At 41.7% G+C, this 17281-nt stretch overlaps 1 protein-coding gene across 1 annotated transcript; it reads left to right on the top strand.

The window, feature by feature from the left end:
• The first annotated feature begins 1067 nt into the window (after positions 1 to 1067).
• Positions 1068 to 15611, top strand: CD83 (CD83 molecule). The gene is made up of 5 exons (XM_062568044.1): positions 1068 to 1188; positions 1303 to 1433; positions 11167 to 11383; positions 11492 to 11598; positions 13622 to 15611. Exons 1-5 carry the CDS (start codon positions 1146 to 1148, stop codon positions 13778 to 13780), a joined length of 657 nt encoding a protein of 218 aa, XP_062424028.1. The 5' UTR covers positions 1068 to 1145; the 3' UTR covers positions 13781 to 15611.
• Positions 15612 to 17281: the final 1670 nt, after the last annotated feature.

Here is a 17281-nt window from a genome sequence, read left to right on the forward strand (position 1 = left end):
ACTAACTTCTCCTCTCAAAGCCTTTTAAAGGTGATTTGGCTTTAGAGTGCCCAGCCTGACGTGTCTTCAAGGAAACTGGTTTTTAGAAGGGCTGACCCTTATGCTTTCTATCCATCAAAACTCAAAAATCTCCTAAAAGACTTCTGAGCATCTTGATTTCCTTTAGGCTCTCTTTGAGTCTAAAGACAACAGCCGAAACTGTTTTCCAAAAATAGCATGTCAGCAACTTTGAGTTTCATGATTTGTAAATGCTTATGTGTTCAACCTCAGACTTCCTCAAAAATTCTCCAGGGGGAAACAGTTCTTACAGATCACAAGGAGAGGAGGGTTTTTTTTGTTGCTGTTTTTTTTTTTCAGACATCTAGAGGGGATGTCCAAATGGTTCCTCTGCTGGGAGCCACCTTGATTTGTTTGCACGGGGAAATTTTCTGGCGTATAGTTTAGTATAGTTATGTCACTCTAGCTGCCCTTGCTTGTTTCAAATGACAAAATGCACTGAGAATAGATGCTTCTTCTAGATCAAGAGTGCCTATATGGGGAGTTACACGTGCAGCACTAAGTATAGTTCAGACTGTGCAGCCATGCTGTAAATTCCTGCTTAGCCCTTAGAGCTAAGTTGCAGTGCCCTCCTGATGTTACCACCTGAAGGTTTAAATGTGGTTTCAGAAATGCCACTGAATATGGCCAAGCTTTTTCTTCACAGACACTCTGTGAAACAGCAGGAAAAAAGCTGAGAGGAATTTCAAGAAGCTGACAAACCCTTTCCCCTGCCATTTTGTCAGATGAGAGAGACTATTTGAGCACCTGTATTGATGCCCTTCATGCTGGCCCACAGTGCCCCAAGATCAACCGTACTTCTGTTCAGATCAACATAGACGGGGGGGGAGGGGGGAGGGTAAGGCAAGGGGATACAACCAGTGCAGACACTTGGAAAATGGGAAACATTTAATGGGAGGAGCACTGGCTTGTACACGTAGGGATTTTCCCTGTGACGTGATGAACTTCAGAATAAGTCGGCTGGGGGATTCCCCAGTCTGCCTCCAGAAATACCACGGTAGAAGCAGTAGCTCTTTCACTCTGCTCTCACAGCCCTTCCTGTGAAGAGGCACGCTGCTGTTGCTCTGCGATTTAAGGAAGCAGAAGACATGTCTTCGAGATCCTCCGCTCGGCTCTTCCTCCTGTGCAACGGTGAGTGGGGAGCCTTGCATTTTTCATTTTGGTCTTTCACTTCTTTTGTGGGAAAGTCAGGAAGGAATGCCTCAGCAATCTCTTTTAAAGCCAACGTGTACCTGTGCTTTGCAGCCTGGTGCTTGATCCATGGGGCTTCTGTGGCTGTTCCAGATGTTGCCGTAAGATGTGCTGAAGAAGCGCTGCTGCCCTGTAAAGTTCATCAGGACTCCACAGTCACCTACCAGACAGTGTCTTGGTATAAAGTAAGACAAAGTTAAAGTTACTTGAGCAAGCTGCTTTGCTTTCCCACCTGATGCTGGCTTGTCTTTTACTAAATGTGTTATTTTATGAAGAGGCATCCTCCCATCAGTGCGGTGGAGATAAGGCAGCATAGAAGTGTTTGGGCTGATCAGGGAGTGTAGGCACTTTCCATGTCATTGTAGACAGACTGTCTGAGCATGATTCTTGTATTGCTCTTGGCCTGCTTTTCTATTTAACTACTGTTAGCCTCCAGAGATCAAAATTCAGAAGGTGTCATGTGTACAGCCTGCCAAACACCACTCCAAGATTTCCAGCCTTTCCAGGATTCTCCTTTAGAACAAAAGCTGATATTTAAACCTTGCAACATTAGTGATATTGCTCCTTGGTTGGTCTCCCCCCACAAATAGGTGCAGATTTTTTCTTTGAAATAGAAGAACTAAACAAATACTTTCTACTATTTAAAATACTTGCTATTCTTTAAAAAGGTGTTGGCTAGTGGGGTTGAGCATAAAAGCAGGACATGCAGAATGTAGATGGGGAGCTAGAAAATTCTGAGTTACCTCATGTTGGCTGCCCTGAATCAGAATTCCCATCTCTAAGGCAGGACAATTCTCCTTACCACCTACTTGCAGGACAGCTACAAAGATCAATCCACTAATGAACAGAAAATACTATTCAGCCCTTTAAAGCTGGAATTGCTCACAGAAACAGAAGCAGACTGTCAACTGTCAATACTAAGTCAACTTTCTACAACAGCAGAAAAATCAATCTAGGAATAAAAATGCTGTGGGTTACAGAGATGAATCACTTCCATGTAATGGGAGCCTGCCCATGCAGAGGCAAAAAGGGGGAGCAGTGAAGGGAGGAGAGAGACCTCTTTTTGGTGGTGGACACAAACTGTTAATTTGTCTCCGCCCGAAGGTGAAACTGCAGCCTTGGTTTCCTCAGCAGTTCAGTCAGATGTAGTTTAATTTTTTTTCCCTCCGGGAAACCAACAAGCAACACTATTACACAGGGGTACTGCGGCCGACACGTGTGGCTACGTTTCAGCGCCGCTACGACAATGAGCAGCTGTCTGCAACCTGAAGGTGCCTGGGTGACGCCTGCAACCTGAAGGCATCCAGCTCAGCCAGAGCTGTTTTGAACATGTGGCAAGCAGCCTCTGTGTAGCTGCGGCATCTGTAGTCTCCTCCTTTTTTCTGAGAAGCCGGGCTGAGTGCTTGTGAGACACCACTGAGAGGGGGCATTTGCTTGAATACTGGTATTGAAGCAGGGGTTGGTGTCAACCTATTCTGTTTTGCCTTCTGCTTTCCCACGCTACTGGCCCAGGCCCCAGTCGCCACCACGTTAGGAAAGCACAGCATTAAAGCTAGTAAGTTGGACTCTCAGCAGGAAAAAATAATTTGAGCTCTGTGTTCCACACTGAAGAAACTTCTGCTTGTGGCGCAAGCTAAACAGGAGGCCACGGGGAGACCTCTTTGCTGCTCGCTGCCATGCAATGTAGCCATGCCTCTGACCAGGGCCCGGGGTACCAATATGCCTACTGAATCCAGCTGCTCTGGACACCTCTGTGCTCTCCCTGCCTTTGCCTGTGTGCTGCTGTCCCCATTCAAAATGCTTCAGATGGAGGGTAAGGCAACGGCAGAGTGTGACCAGGCAACCCAGCACAGAATTAATCTGTTATTTAAAAAACAGCTACTGAAAGATTAATCAATAAACACCACACATACCCCCAAAGGGCTAATTAAAAAGTAATTCCAACAAATGGTATGAAATTTCAGATTGTAAAGTTCAAGCAGCTGTTAGGCTAAATCTTTGTGTAAGGTCACTTTGAACAGTGCAGTAAATGCAAGCAATTAACCTCTGCTTCTGCTGCTTTAAAAAATTATGGTGACAATGTTACAGCGCTGTGTTTGGAAGAGGGCAAATACTCAGCAAACAAACTCCTTTTCTCCACTGGCACCACTGCATATTCTGAGCAATTAAGGGTCATTTTTACACTTTTCGTGTGTGTGTGTGATCTACTTAAAAAAAGATGCTATTTAAAAATACCTGCCTTTTCAGTTCTGTGTGGAGAAATAATTGTTTAACTGAGTGCTCTAGTGTCAAAATCCAATGGAATGTAATAAGGCAGTATTGCATTCAGCAATACTTCTTAGTGCTAAGGTCTTATACTATAAATAGGCATGCATGTGTTTAACTTCTCACAGGAGTAGTATCCTTGGAGCCAACAGGATTATTCATATGTATAAAGTCAAGAGTCTAAGTAATTCTCTGCAGGATCAGGACCAAAATCAGTCAGCTCAGACTGAAATATTTCTAAGCAAAAATCATTCTAATAGGTATGCCTAGCAAGCACATCCTTTTTCATCCTGGTCCAGGTCTTATTCCATAATGGTAGTACCTTTTAAGGGTGATCCATTTTTTGATCCATTGGGATCCCTTCTTGGCAACCCTACATGCCACAGAGCTATGAGCAATGTGGAATTTTGCTAATTGAGAACTGAAAAGTAGGTCACTTTTGCACAAGCACCCAGGCATACGCAATTGCATATAGAAATACTGACTCCAATCCCCATGTCCCATAAAACAAGAATCTGGGTAATCTAACTTTATCTATCTATCTATCTTCCTCATAGTGCTATGGAGAACTGAACAGTTTCTGTTTGCATAATTCATTGAAAATAAGAACAGCTTCGTAAAAGCTGATCATTATTACTTTATATGTGGTTTACAAATAAAGTTTAAGCACACACAAATGAAGTCACAGTGGCTATTTAGCTATTTTGTTCGACTGTTAGTCAGAAAAATAGTAATCTAAACCAAATTTAAAGGAAGAGGAGGGAAGGTCATACTTCAGTGGAGAAAAGTGCAACTTTATTGCACTTCCGTGAAAAACATAAAACTTGTGGCAGAAATAGAGGGAGAAGTCATATTACAAAATAAGAATAAACCTTGTAGACTTACAGATTTTAGACCTTATAGATTTAGTATTAATCATATCATCCTTGAAAGGAAAGTCCACTGACTAAATATTCATAATTATTATCTATTAGCATAAGAAAGTAGTTCCTGGTTTACTTCAGTCTAACTTCTAATGTACCTAAAGAAATGCAGTAAAATGCTACTCAGACATGTGTTCAACTACAAGTAGTCTCAGCACATTCATGATTTGGAAAGGAAGGGAGCAGTGGAAATGATTCATGATCAAAACAATTCTTTTGCCTGACATGAGCTAGCACAATGTGCCTTCAGCTGTAGGAAAGGAGGGAAGGAAGGGAAAAAGGTTGTGTGATTGAATCAGAGGGTTTTTCCATCTGGGCCTGCAATATTGCAATATGTAACATGCAATTTCTTTACTGTTATTCTGTGTTTGGGTAGTATTTTGTTGTTTTTTTTTTTTCTTTGTAAAGCACAGTGTTCACTCACATGTGCCCACAATTTATGTCTGTTCAAAGTTAACATTGGTATGTCTACATGACACTATATAGGAAACATACGGACGCGCCTTCAGCACTACTCAAATGTGAAAGTGCTTTTGTTCTGCAAAATATGCCTGTTGGGTGATTTCAACTCAGTTGTGATTCATTATAGGTTAGCTATCAGGTATTGCCAGAATTCTAGATATTTTGTTTTGGAAAATAAGTCCCTTGTGGTTGTATATATTTTTCAGATCAATGATCTCTTTAGCAGCCAGAAATTTCAACTTGGCCTTTGTTTCTGGTAAATTTTTGAACAAAATCATTTTTTACAATTATCCTACCCAAAGGAAAAAAGAAAGTTAATGTTACTATGTTTCACTTTTACATTGACAGCAACCTTGGACCTGAACCATTTTGCTTAAAATAAAAAGAATTGCTTTTATGGCAAAAGCGGATTATATTGGCAATGTGATCTACCTTGGGGCTGAAGGACCACCTTAGTCTGAGAAAAATTCTATGAGAAGAATTTATTGAGATATTTAATGAGAGCAGAGAACATGAATTAACTTAATAACTGCTTGATCTCATGTGTGCATGATAAAATTAAGTTTTAATTGATTAGCTGGGCTTAAGTACTACAGCACAGGTGAACATCCTTTATGTGGTGGCAGGACAACTTCACCTTGGTTTTAGTTCTCTGAAAAAGAAAGGTTTGCTGAAGGGCATTTATATTTTGGAGGCATATTTATTCTACCTATTTCTCAGAGTTGGTTCAATCAGAGAACAGAAGAGTATCAATTTTCAGTTGAGCCTATCGTATTTTAATATCCACAGTATTGTCACCACTACTCTTATCAATAAGCTCTCAGCCAAGATAAACTCACAGGAATCAGTCAATTGACTGGTGAATACAGGTGAGAGAACTGCACCCTCTGTAGACCGAGTGTTTCCACGCTTTTGCTCAGATGGGCTCGTGTCAGTCTTTGGCATTTTTTATGAGCCGCCTGGTCATTCAGCTTTTAACTGAACACACTGAGCAAATTATGTATTTCTTACCACTATTTTCTACTGTCTTGTGGATCAGTATAATGCTGCAGATCACATTGGAGGAAATATTGGTACAAAGAAAGAAAGAGGAAAGAAGGAAAGGGTTACATTTATCCAGTAAACTATTCACTATAAATGACTTGGCCAGCCACATTACCTATAGATTACTGTGAGTTTGTACTATGGACCAGAGTACAATCTATATTATGATTTGTTCTCTAAAAAAAGAGAGAATTAAATGCCTCTGATTTTACTGCTGGCTGAACTGCAATAAATTGCAGTTAAGCTCATCAGAAACTGGGGGATTACTTTGAATCTGCCATGGTAAGTAATTAGAAATTTCCCCCTCATTGCTGCATTTCTGCACCTACATTTTCTTACTGATATCTCTGAAGCACCAAGACTTGTAACAGCCCTTAGTCCAAGTATGATGGGCTTAACCTGTGATATAGGTCATAAAAATTATGTCAAGGAGCTTAAACAAAGACTAGTGGAGGCAGAGCCTATGGCCAGGCTTTATGGCCAACAGGTTTTATGGCCAACCTTTCTGAAGCTCTTAACTTGGAGATGGATTGATTCAAGCATTTCTATAACCAAGTCTCTTAAATTTCTAGTGGTTCATTGAATGATTTGTACTTGTAAAAATTAAGAGACAGAGAGGGAGGGAGGGAGAGAGACAGAGGGAAGGAGAAACAGGATGTTTTCTGGAAAGAAAGTTTCTTTGGCCCAGCCCTGACACTGAGTCACCCTTACAGTAGCAGAACCACAGCACAGCTGAGGTTGGAAGGGACCTCTGAGGATCTAGTCCAACCTCCTGCTCACAGCAGGTTGCTCAGGGCTGTGTCCTGTCAGGTTCTGAACATCTCCAAGGATGGAGGCTCCACAGCCTTCCTGGGAAACCTGCTCCAGTGTTTGACCACTCTCACAGTGAAAAAATATCTTTCTTATGTTTAAACCACATTTTTCGCATCTGAGTTTATGCCCATTACCTCTTGTCCTTTCACTGGGCACCACTGAGAAGAGTCTGGCCCCATCTTCCTCACCCATCAGGAAGGCCCCAGCACTCCCAGCGTGTCTCACCAGGGCTGAGCAGAGCGGAAGGATCACCTCCCTCCACCTGCTGGCAGCGCTCTGCCTTAATGCAGCCCCAGAGGTTTCTTTCTGCAAGGGCGCGTTGCTGCCTCCTGGCCAACTTGCTGTCCACCAGGACCCCCAGGGCCTTCTCTGCCAAGCTGCTCTCCAGCTGGTCGGCCTCAGCCTGTCCTGGTGCAGGAGGCTGTTCCTCCCCGGGGCAGGGCTTGGACCTTCCCCGTGTGCTGGACTTCCTGAGGTTGCTCTCTGCCCCAGGTTGCTCTCTGCCCCTTTCTCCAGCCTGTCGGGGTCCCTGTGAGTGGCAGCACAGCCCTCTGGTGTGTCAGCCACTCCTGCCAGTTTTGCATCATCTGCCAACTTGCTGCGGATTCTGCCCCATCGCCCAGGTCATTAATGAAGGTGTTAGACAGCATTGGCCTCATTATCCACCCCTGAGGACAGCATTGCCCCTCACTGCCATGAAGGTGATGGAAAACAACAGATCTAGCCTTCAGGCTGATTTCTGAAAAAGCCTGTCAAGAACACTGCCACTGGCCAATGTATGTGCGACAATAAAAATAAACTCATATTTCATTTGTTGTTTAATTTCTGAATAGATAGTTTTATGCAGGCAGGCAGAATGCTGCTGCCTGCTTGCAGCTCCCTGTTTCCCAACAAAAACCTTGCTTCAGTAATCCCTAGCGGCCACCATGATAATGAGTCCTTTTTTATGCAAATAGATTCAACAGCATATATTTCCATTGGTCTCCGCATGATTCACGATTTTTCTGCTGAATTTTAGTAGAGTCATTAACAGAAAATACGGGAGCAGGAAAAGACCAGCTCCCTTTCCTCAGTCCTGGCGGTTAGCAGGAGGAGGCAGTGTGCAGCGGCTCCAGCCGATGCTAACACACAAGGAAAATAAAACACAAACAAATCGAGGCAGAAAACATTTTGTCGCTGATTAAAGGAGAGGATGGTCCCTACACAAGTGGATTGCTGCCACCGACAGCGCTCCAAATCGATACCCTCTAAGCTGGTGTGGAATTAATTAGGTAAAACCCCTAGCATTTACCTTGTGCTGCACTATCACCTAGAGGAGACTTGGCATGAATTAGCACTGGATTATCATAGGAACTTGAGCTGCGAAATGATCCGTCTAGTGAGAGCCTGCCAAGTAATTCACAGGAGGTGGCAAACAAAGTGCCATTTTGGTAATTTTAATTAGGTTTGGGGGAAAAAGAAGTTAGCTTGAATAGCGTATTTAAGAGGCAGAATGATGACCCGACTGAACATTTCATGGACTTCCTTTTAAACGACTGGGAGATGGGGATACACTGTGCAAATTGTTTTCTTGCTACTTCCATAATTTAGAAAGGGAAGGTTTGATGGTTTATGCTAAGATAGTAAGAGATAAGATTTCACTGGAAGAAGGTCTGGTTCAGAGCGTCAGGAGAAGGGAAAAGGTTGCTGTGACCTCTGAGCAAGGATGGTTGTAGAGGCTGGAAAAATGCCACCAGATGTCTCTGCAGCCTAAAAAATGAAAAGACGCTGCTGGGCGCATAAGCAACACAGAGGACTGCCTTTGCTCCTCATAAAAGAGATTTAATGGAAATCAGAGGCATGTAAACCCACAATCAAAGCCATGAACTGTTCCTCCTCCTCCTCCGGTGCAAAGGTTTACGACCCCAACGCAGACCACTACTGATTTCTCCCTAGGTGAAGGAGCCAGGTTAGGCCACAAACTTAACTTTTTCTTCTGTTTGGGGGAAACACGTGTGGTTCACACAGCCTAATGGACAACACTATGGCCTACACAAAGGGTGAGCCCTTCTGACCCCCTCGCCTCCAGCGGTGCTCTCACAGTACTTGGCCGGCCTGTAATTATACTTAAAATGAGCACCTCAAAAAAACACTGGAGGCAATAAGCTATCCTGTCTCTCAGCATCCTCTTAAAATAGGGGAGCTAAACCATTAAGCAAAAAAAGGCTAGGCGTAGGTTACATGGACCTAACTTATTTCTCCCTTATACTGAGAGCAGAGCTTGCAATTGCATAAGCAAAAATCAAAGTGTTTTTTGGATTCCCAGGTCTCTGTCACAAGATAATAACATGGTCTACCAGTACCCAAGAAAGCAATTATTTGTTCTTCCAGTGGAATTTTTAAAAGCCTAATTTTCCTGGGGTAGATCGGGTCCATTATCTACATTTTAGGGCAAAGTGGAGAGCCGCTAGGCTGGTTCTCTTTCTTGCCCCGTGGGCAGTTTTGTGAGGAAGAGGGTGGCAAAGAAAGGGAGAGTTTCAAAAATTAGATCTGATGGAGGTCAACTCAATTCACTTAACTGCTGTTGACCCATCTGTAACCAGATCTGAACCTAGCTTATATATTAGAATTTCTCTGACTACCTCTCTGATAACAAACAGGACCTTAAAATGTCTGATCTCTGTAGTAAAGTGAAGTCCCTACAGCCTGAAAACCACTATAGATATTGCTCATCTTTGCATTGAGTGTGATAGGAAAGAGAAGCTGGGGTGAAGGGGAATTAAGAGAAAGTAGGTACTTTCTTCCCTGTTGCTGGGTAAAGTGTGGAAAGCCCCAAGGAACTACTGCTCCATGTTTCGGCCGATGCACTAAAAAAAAGGCTTTCAGAGAAAGGATCTTTACAATGATGAAAATCTTGTGCCTCAGTCCAGTTCCCTCATTCCTGAAAGGTTCCCCAGCTTGCAGCTTATTTTACACTACTTTGGGACTGTGAAAGTAACAAAGTGTGAAGGAGCATCAGGCCTGTATTTCTTTCTGGATTCCTAAGCACGCTTTCCTCATGCAAACACGTGAAAGGGAAACCAGATCCTCTTAGTCTTAATGTGAGAGAATTATATCAATTTTAATAGTTTACAGTGTAACTGTTATACCCTGATGGACTAGCTATACCGATACAAAATAAGCACCAACATGAAACCCAAAAATGTGTCTATTTAAAAGAAAAAAAAAAAAAATAAAAGCCCTGGCTTGCATTAGTTATAGGTTTGGCTGAAAACCTGAGCCTTGGACTGTATGAGCCAGCTCTGGCTCTACCGGTCCGCAGAAAGACTGAATTCATTACTCAGGAAACCTTCACAGAGGGCATGCTGCCTTCAATCACAGGGAGCGACACCGATGAATACGAATGGACGGGGGCTAATTTAAACCCTTCTACCATCTTTCAGATCAAGTTAGTGATACGGCTCTTCTTTGTGATTCCTAGCCAATTGTCATTTGCAGCGCATCCTACTGCCCCACAGCACAAACCGTTCTGGGAACACACTCCATTCCTCCAGCAGCCGCTCAGCAACGCCAAGGAATGTAGCTGTTCTGGTTACAATTAAGAAATTCAACGTACAAATGCTCCCAAAGTGCACCAAAACCTGCTTGTGACCTTCATGCAACTGAATCTGAAGAAATCAGAGCAATTTCTGTTCTTCTTTTGTTCCAATAAAGAGTCGAAGGGAGGCAGAAAAATACCCGTTCCTCAAGAGATGTGCTGTGGTTTCAGGGGCCAATTTCACAGTGAAGTGCAAATTCCTGGGCCGTGTTCCTGCAAGGACCTCTGGGCTACGAGGTCACTGGAAGGACATCTACCTTTGAGGCCAGAACCGATGCGCTTTGGTGTGTGCGTGCAGGAGCGGGCAGGTTTGATCCCTCCCATGGCATCACAGAAATCCTGCGGGCAGGGCACGCCAGGGCCATGGGGGAACCTCATCGCTCACTGCCGCCCTCGCTGGGGAGGGCTGGTCCCCTGGAGCTGCCACTGAGTGGGGAGAGAGGCTGGCTCTTCTCCCTCAGCTCCCGCCCTGGGTACCGTCTATGTCCATTTGAACTCTCTGGGGGCCTCCATTTAGAGGCTTTGAGAGCAAGTTCCTACCACTTCATATTGTATTTTTACCAGATACCATATTGTATCCTATGTCCAGATGAGGTAGATTAAGAGGCCTAGAATAGTAATTCTGTGCATACGTGCATGTACTATTAAATATAACATGTATTTAAACAAAAAAAGCAAATATATTCTGATTGCAGGCATGAAAGCATTAGAAGCTTTTAAACTCTTTTTTTCTCCCACTCCTCTTTCCGGTCTCGATCTGGGTTTAAAACTCTTTCCCCTAAAACTCAGGAGGACATCCTTGCTCAAGACAAGAAATACATTTGTGTTTTCCAGATGGCTGGACATGGGGAAGGAAAAGCATGGAAAGCCCTGGATGTGGACTCTTATTATCCACAAGAACTTGGCGGATCCCTAGAGCTCTCTAATGACACCCTCTTTGCACTGAGGATCAAAAACGCTACCAGCTACAACAGTGGGACATACAAGTGCACTTTGCAGGAGCAAAGCGGAGAACGCAATCTAAGTGGCACAGTCACATTGAAAGTATCAGGTAGAGTAGAGACTCTCAGCTCTTCCATGCTCTGCACTGGATTAAATTAAAATTAAAATATTTTATAAACACCTGAACACCAGTGTAACACCTTTCTCTGTGTTTTAGGTTGCCCTGGAGTACTAGAAGGTGAAAAAATTAAAAATTACAAAGCAGAGCTTTTCATGCTGACTTGCCTTGGGATTTTTTACTTACTGCTCATCTTTTTTACTTGTGTAAGTAATTCCCTTTCTCATAAACAAACAAACCAACAACAAAAACCCCTAATTTTCCCTGCTAGCACCAGCTTAACAAAACCAGTCAGAAGTTGGCTTTCATACTTAATTTATGATTAAACCCTTTAAATTCCCACACAGTATTTTTCAAAGGCAGAAGGAAACTCAGGTGCACAATGAATGCAGGATGGAGCCCCAAAGAGATAAAACATTTCATTATACCCGCTGTAACTGAGAACAGACAGTTATTTTCTTGCTCCTCGCTGCTCATTTCTGCTTCCATTTACTCCAAGTGCAAATTCAGTTTGAGAGCATAGCAATAGCTCTTCAGGTTTGGTTCCCGGGCAGAATTTGTCCATAATAGAGGCGCTGGCTTCTGGGATCCCTGCCTCATTTATGACATTGCTTTGTGTGACAGTACAATGGACAAATTCAAGTACACCTGTTTTTTGCATCTCTTTACTTACTTGTAAAATGGTGACAACTTCAGATGGGCTTTTTTTTTTTTTTTTTTTTTTTTTTCCTCCTTTTGTGACATTTGGTGTTGTTAAAGAAATATGTTAAGATTCTTTAGAATTAATTAGCTGCAAGAATTAATCTGCAGTTGAAAAGTAACACTATAAGCAAAGGCAAGAAAAGAGTTTGGCAAGGCCTGTTACCCATTTCTTTGAGTTAGCTTTGCAAGTACAGTGAACAGAAAAAAAAAAGGCACAAAAACATTACAGGAATGCAATATCAATACCAGTCCCTTCTTACAGGATGTTTAGCTATATAGTCAATCCTGATAGTGTTGGGAAAGATGGAGAAAGGAGGTATCTGAGAAGCTTTGGTGGCAGAAGGGGAACTGTGCTTTGTACATGGTATCAGTGAAGCTACCCAGGCATGCAGGAAAATCCGGAGGCCTGTAGATCATGCCTTCAAGGTAACACGTGCCTCAGATTTCAATACAGTGCAATACCAGCTGTATTTCTAAACAACTGTTTTTCTCCTTCCTCCTTGTTCCTTTGGGATTGCTGTGAGACAGAGTTACAGGTAGGCTTTATTAAAAACAAAACCAAAACAACCTCAAAGTCGTGGGTGGTCATTTTTCTCTTTTGCTGCCTACATTATATTGGATTTATTGTTTTGATCAGCAGAACATGAATCATAACTGTTGATTGGAGATTATCTAATTAGCTGCAGCTAAATGTAGCTTTTCATTTATCTTCAGGGAGCAATTAAATTTATGCCTGTCTCTTTTTTAGACTGACAATCCTGCCAGTAATTTGTGCTGTTCAGACTAAAGTTTGACAAGATAAATCTTGTAGGAATTTGTCAGGATGAAAGTATAAAAGCAAGGATATCAGTCAAAGAAAGACAGATACCCTGTTCTGCTCAGTGTCCTGAAAGAATTCCAGATCTCAAAAGAAACCTTTCCTTCTCATACATATAAAAGAGGTCCAGTTTTAGCTGTGCAGTTAAAAAAAGCTAAATCATATTCTATAGATAACCATTTTAATGGAATTATACGTACCTTACTCTTGGATATGAGCTTAGCTTTCAGCAAAATTTAATATTGCCCTGATCTCACAAAGGAACTTTTTTTATTTAACATGTCTGTTAAGTTCTTACAAGTCTCCTTGTCCTCTCTGTGCCTAATCCCCACTGAACTCAACAGCGACATTAAGTGTAAGACTAGTGGCAGGACTAGGGCTTTACTTTGACAACCTGATGACAATATTTCAGACACTGGCCTATATTGAAGGCAGGTGGAAGCAGACTTGCAAATGCTGATGCGGGGCCTGTTTATATGAAAACTTAAATATACGTTTCCTTTTATGACTATTTTTTATCCTGTGAAGCTCCTGCAATTGAGCAAGAAACTGCAGCCTTTCTATTCATTTTTCGCTGGGAGCACCCAGTAAAGGAAATGGTGTTATAATATACTATATTTAGCAAAGAGAAAATCAAAACTCTATAACTTTTAAAAATTGCCTTTCAAAACATCTCTCAATTTTAATCCTTCTTTTCTGTTTTCTTCCAGACGTGTCTAAGAAAAGATAGTATGTCTCCCCATTATCATAAAAACAGAAAAGATGCGAAACACATGCTCACCCTCATCAGTGCACACGAAATGACAACTTTCCAGGATTTAAACAGTGACAGCACGTACAAAAATCAGCTTACTTCGAGTTCTGTCTAAGTTGATCGTGTTGACGGCATTGTGGGCTCATCAGTAAACATGACACGAGACGGATAGCTGAGTGGTACGGAGAGGAAATAAATGCTAATATATTGCCTCTTCAAGAGAGCCTGATAGTGTGGGCAATCTGTCAGTGATCTGCTTGCGCTGGACAAGTCTTCAGAAAAGCATTGGTATGCACTACAGTGACTCTCTGGTGTTTGATGGCTAATGAAGACCATGGCAGCTATATAACTGCATTACAGTGCTATTATGAAGTTGGAATCAACTTCATTCCAGTCCTCTTGCTCCGAACAAGACTGACTACTCCTGTGATATGAAGACCAGGTTATAGGGAGGCCATGGCAGCATAAAGCCAGGAGATTATGCTCTTCGCTGAACTAATAGCTTTCATCTTTCCAAAAAAGGGGGAAAAAAAACATAAAAGAAAATACCCCCCCCAACAGTCGCTACAGTATTTTTAGAAAGCTAAGTGTGCAGGGTTCTCCCTGCTCTGCCCTCTGTGCTCTTGTTCAGAATTGAATGCCTTTACTGCAAATGAGATGCAACTCTCAACACAACATTAGCTTATCTTGAAGAGGTAACTGCACATGGTAGTCCTGTATAAATCAAATTAACATTTTTAAATGTTCTCAGAGTGACAGACAGGCTGAAGTGTAAAAAGGGAGAAAATATTCTGGAAATCTTTCTGAACTGAATGGAACTTTTCATCTCTTCAGGGGATGTAGCAATGGATTTCCACAATGGATCCATCAGTTATTTCCAAAGGCACCTCTAGGTAGGTCAATCCATAGGATTGTTAACCTTTAAATTAAAAAGAAAAAGATTGAGGCAACATATGATATTAAGGACATGCAAAGATGATTTTTTGTGCGCGTTTTATAAAATACAGAACACAGTATGCAATGTCTATGTAAGTGGAGTTACACTAGTGATGACCAAGGTCATGGCTTGGAAGATATCAGCCATCTGTAGCTCCAGGATATATCGAGACAGCCATCAGATATAGCAACAGAAGATGGGGCAAACACACATCTGCTTCTGGTGTTGACAATGCACAGTATATGTGAAATGAGGACATGAGAAAAAGCTAAACTCAAGCATACAGTACAAGGGAGAGAAGATTTGTCCTCTTGCATCAGAGAGAGCAAGAATCTGGAGTCTAGAAGTCAAGACACTTCCCTTGCCAGGTTGCTGGTGCAGAAGTTGAAGCAAGAAGAGCCTAGAGTGATTGTGGATGTTTGTGCTGAGGATGGAGCAGCAGCATGAGAGTGCACAGTCACCTAAGAACACAACCAAGGACTTTTACAAAAAAAATTAAAAAAAAAAAAAAGAGTGAAATGAAATCCTTCAAAAGCTAAACTGAGGCATGAGATTTTCAATGCCTCAGAAATCTGAAATTCTTGGCTGTGTGAAGGAGGCTTTGTCTATAATCCTTTGACTGGAACGGGAACAGAATGTGTTGGTCAACAGTGTCCCTGCGACTGAGTGGATTTCTACACTGCTAGACTTCCATGGGGCTCCTGTCCAGAAGAACAGTTACAGGGGATATACAATTTATTCAAAGCATGGTAAATTAATGCCACATATGCTTTTTTTTTTTTTTTTTTTTTTTGTGATCAGTTTCTTTCAAGTATACTTGAAATAGAAATTCAGAGGTAACCTACCACTAATTTTTCCTGTGTACCACACATGGCAAAATAAATTCAGAAATACTCTGCATTAGTTGTGGTTTAATATAACTACATTAAATGATGTGGAAGCCTGATCAAGTCTTCTATGTGGAAGAGAGCATGTACATGTGCATAATTAAGGAATGGATAATTTTATGCATTTCTAAAGAACTAAGGTCATTTTAATTTTTTTCCTCAAAATTTTATTTTAAGCTCAAAGTACAATTTAAGGCACCTGTCCCACACCGACAGGCAAGTCAAGGAAAACACGAACATGTCTCAGTCTACCTGTGCTCACTTATAAACCTGGTGCATCATCATGGGTGCATCGCATGTTCAGCTGGCAATAACATGAACTAAATGTGCAGCTATAGTAGCTATATAACTGACCGGAGTACTTTGACTCTGCATTCATAGGATGAAAGGAGGAAGGGAAAATTCATTAGAAAGGAATTGATAATTAATCAGCAACAAAGGCTGAAACACATCCTGAATTACTACTTCAGATGTACAAATAGGGTCAGATCACATAGGACAGGATGAAAAAGAGAGACTCTGTGTAAACAGCTATGTTCGTTTTTTTTCCTGAGTCAAATTGTCTGCAAAACAGAAGATCAGGCCTGAGGCCACAACACTAGGAGTTGAATTTCAAGCTCAGACATTTCAGCATGGTTGATTCTGGAGTTCTGTTTTAGGCCTGGCTGTGCTGCAGAAGTGGTTATGTTCAAGGCCACTTAAATACATTAAGCAGATTAGCAGTAATAAGCAATGAGAAAGTCTTATGCCAAGATGCTTGATGGAATCACAGAGCTGGTAAGACACAGGTAACTTCATAAATAATGAAGGTACCTACACATCTGGGATTTAAAGAATGTAAATAGACTACCATGGTATTGTAGGGCAATAATTAACATTAGCTAAAAATACTGCAAATGAAGCCCCCCCCCAAAAAAAGGGGGGCTTATTTGAAAATCCTACAGAACAAGGTAGGTACTGTTTTTCAGTATAATGCCTCAGAAGAGACGGTGATCCTTTCTCCTCCCCCTCCGGCAATTCAGCATAAACCTGGTAGAGCACATGATCTTAAGAATTTAATACTTCAGTTTTGAAGGGAGTGTGTTTGTGTATTGCACAAGCTAGATGCTGTGTTAATTATACAGACTTTGTTGGACAGGAAATTTTGTTTTCTTAGTTTTGACTCCTTTAGTTTTGCAAGATAATACAATAGTATATGTATGCTACAACTGTACCTTATAATGCTTTCTCTCAGAACATCTTGAAGTGCTTTACATTCAGGAATGCAGTTACTCTCGGCGATCCCCGAGGTGGGAAATACCATAATCCTTATTTTCCAAATAAAAGCTAAGACACCCAGAAATTGGGAAGTTCTCTGAAGAAGTCTGGGTCAGAACCAGGAAGAGATCCAAGGTTTCCTGACTCTCCTATAGATGCCTTAACCACAGAAACTTTTGTTAGTATTTTGTTACTTTTGTAACTTTTTGTTAGAAAAATGCAGGTTTCAGGAAAAAATGCTATTTTTTTATTCAAAGGTGAGCCATCTACATTTAAAGATAACAATAAATATATAAAATTACATATACAGATTGCATTTGTGCACATTTTATTAAGGAATATGCAGAGGAACAGTGTACTACAGGGGGAGATTACCCCAAAGAGAAATCACAGCAGCGATACACTGCAGCTAAATGAATATCCAAAATGGCAGTGAGGGAAAACTAAAAAACATAATGCATAACATGCTGAGTGTATGAATTATAGCCCTTAGCTAAGCCTGACTTGTGTGACTAGCAGACAACCAGGCTGACTA

This window comes from Rhea pennata, chromosome 2 (assembly GCF_028389875.1).
Source record: "Rhea pennata isolate bPtePen1 chromosome 2, bPtePen1.pri, whole genome shotgun sequence".
Lineage (NCBI taxonomy): Eukaryota > Metazoa > Chordata > Aves > Rheiformes > Rheidae > Rhea > Rhea pennata.

Excerpts from the sequence above, each read along its gene's own strand:
- CD83 (XM_062568044.1), top strand. The coding sequence starts at position 1,146 with ATGTCTTCGAGATCCTCCGCTCGGCTCTTCCTCCTGTGCAACG. Across the intron at positions 1,189-1,302 it reads GCTCTTCCTCCTGTGCAACG|CCTGGTGCTTGATCCATGGG; the intron begins GTGAGTGGGGAG and ends TGTGCTTTGCAG. Across the intron at positions 11,599-13,621 it reads TGCTCATCTTTTTTACTTGT|ACGTGTCTAAGAAAAGATAG; the intron begins GTAAGTAATTCC and ends GTTTTCTTCCAG.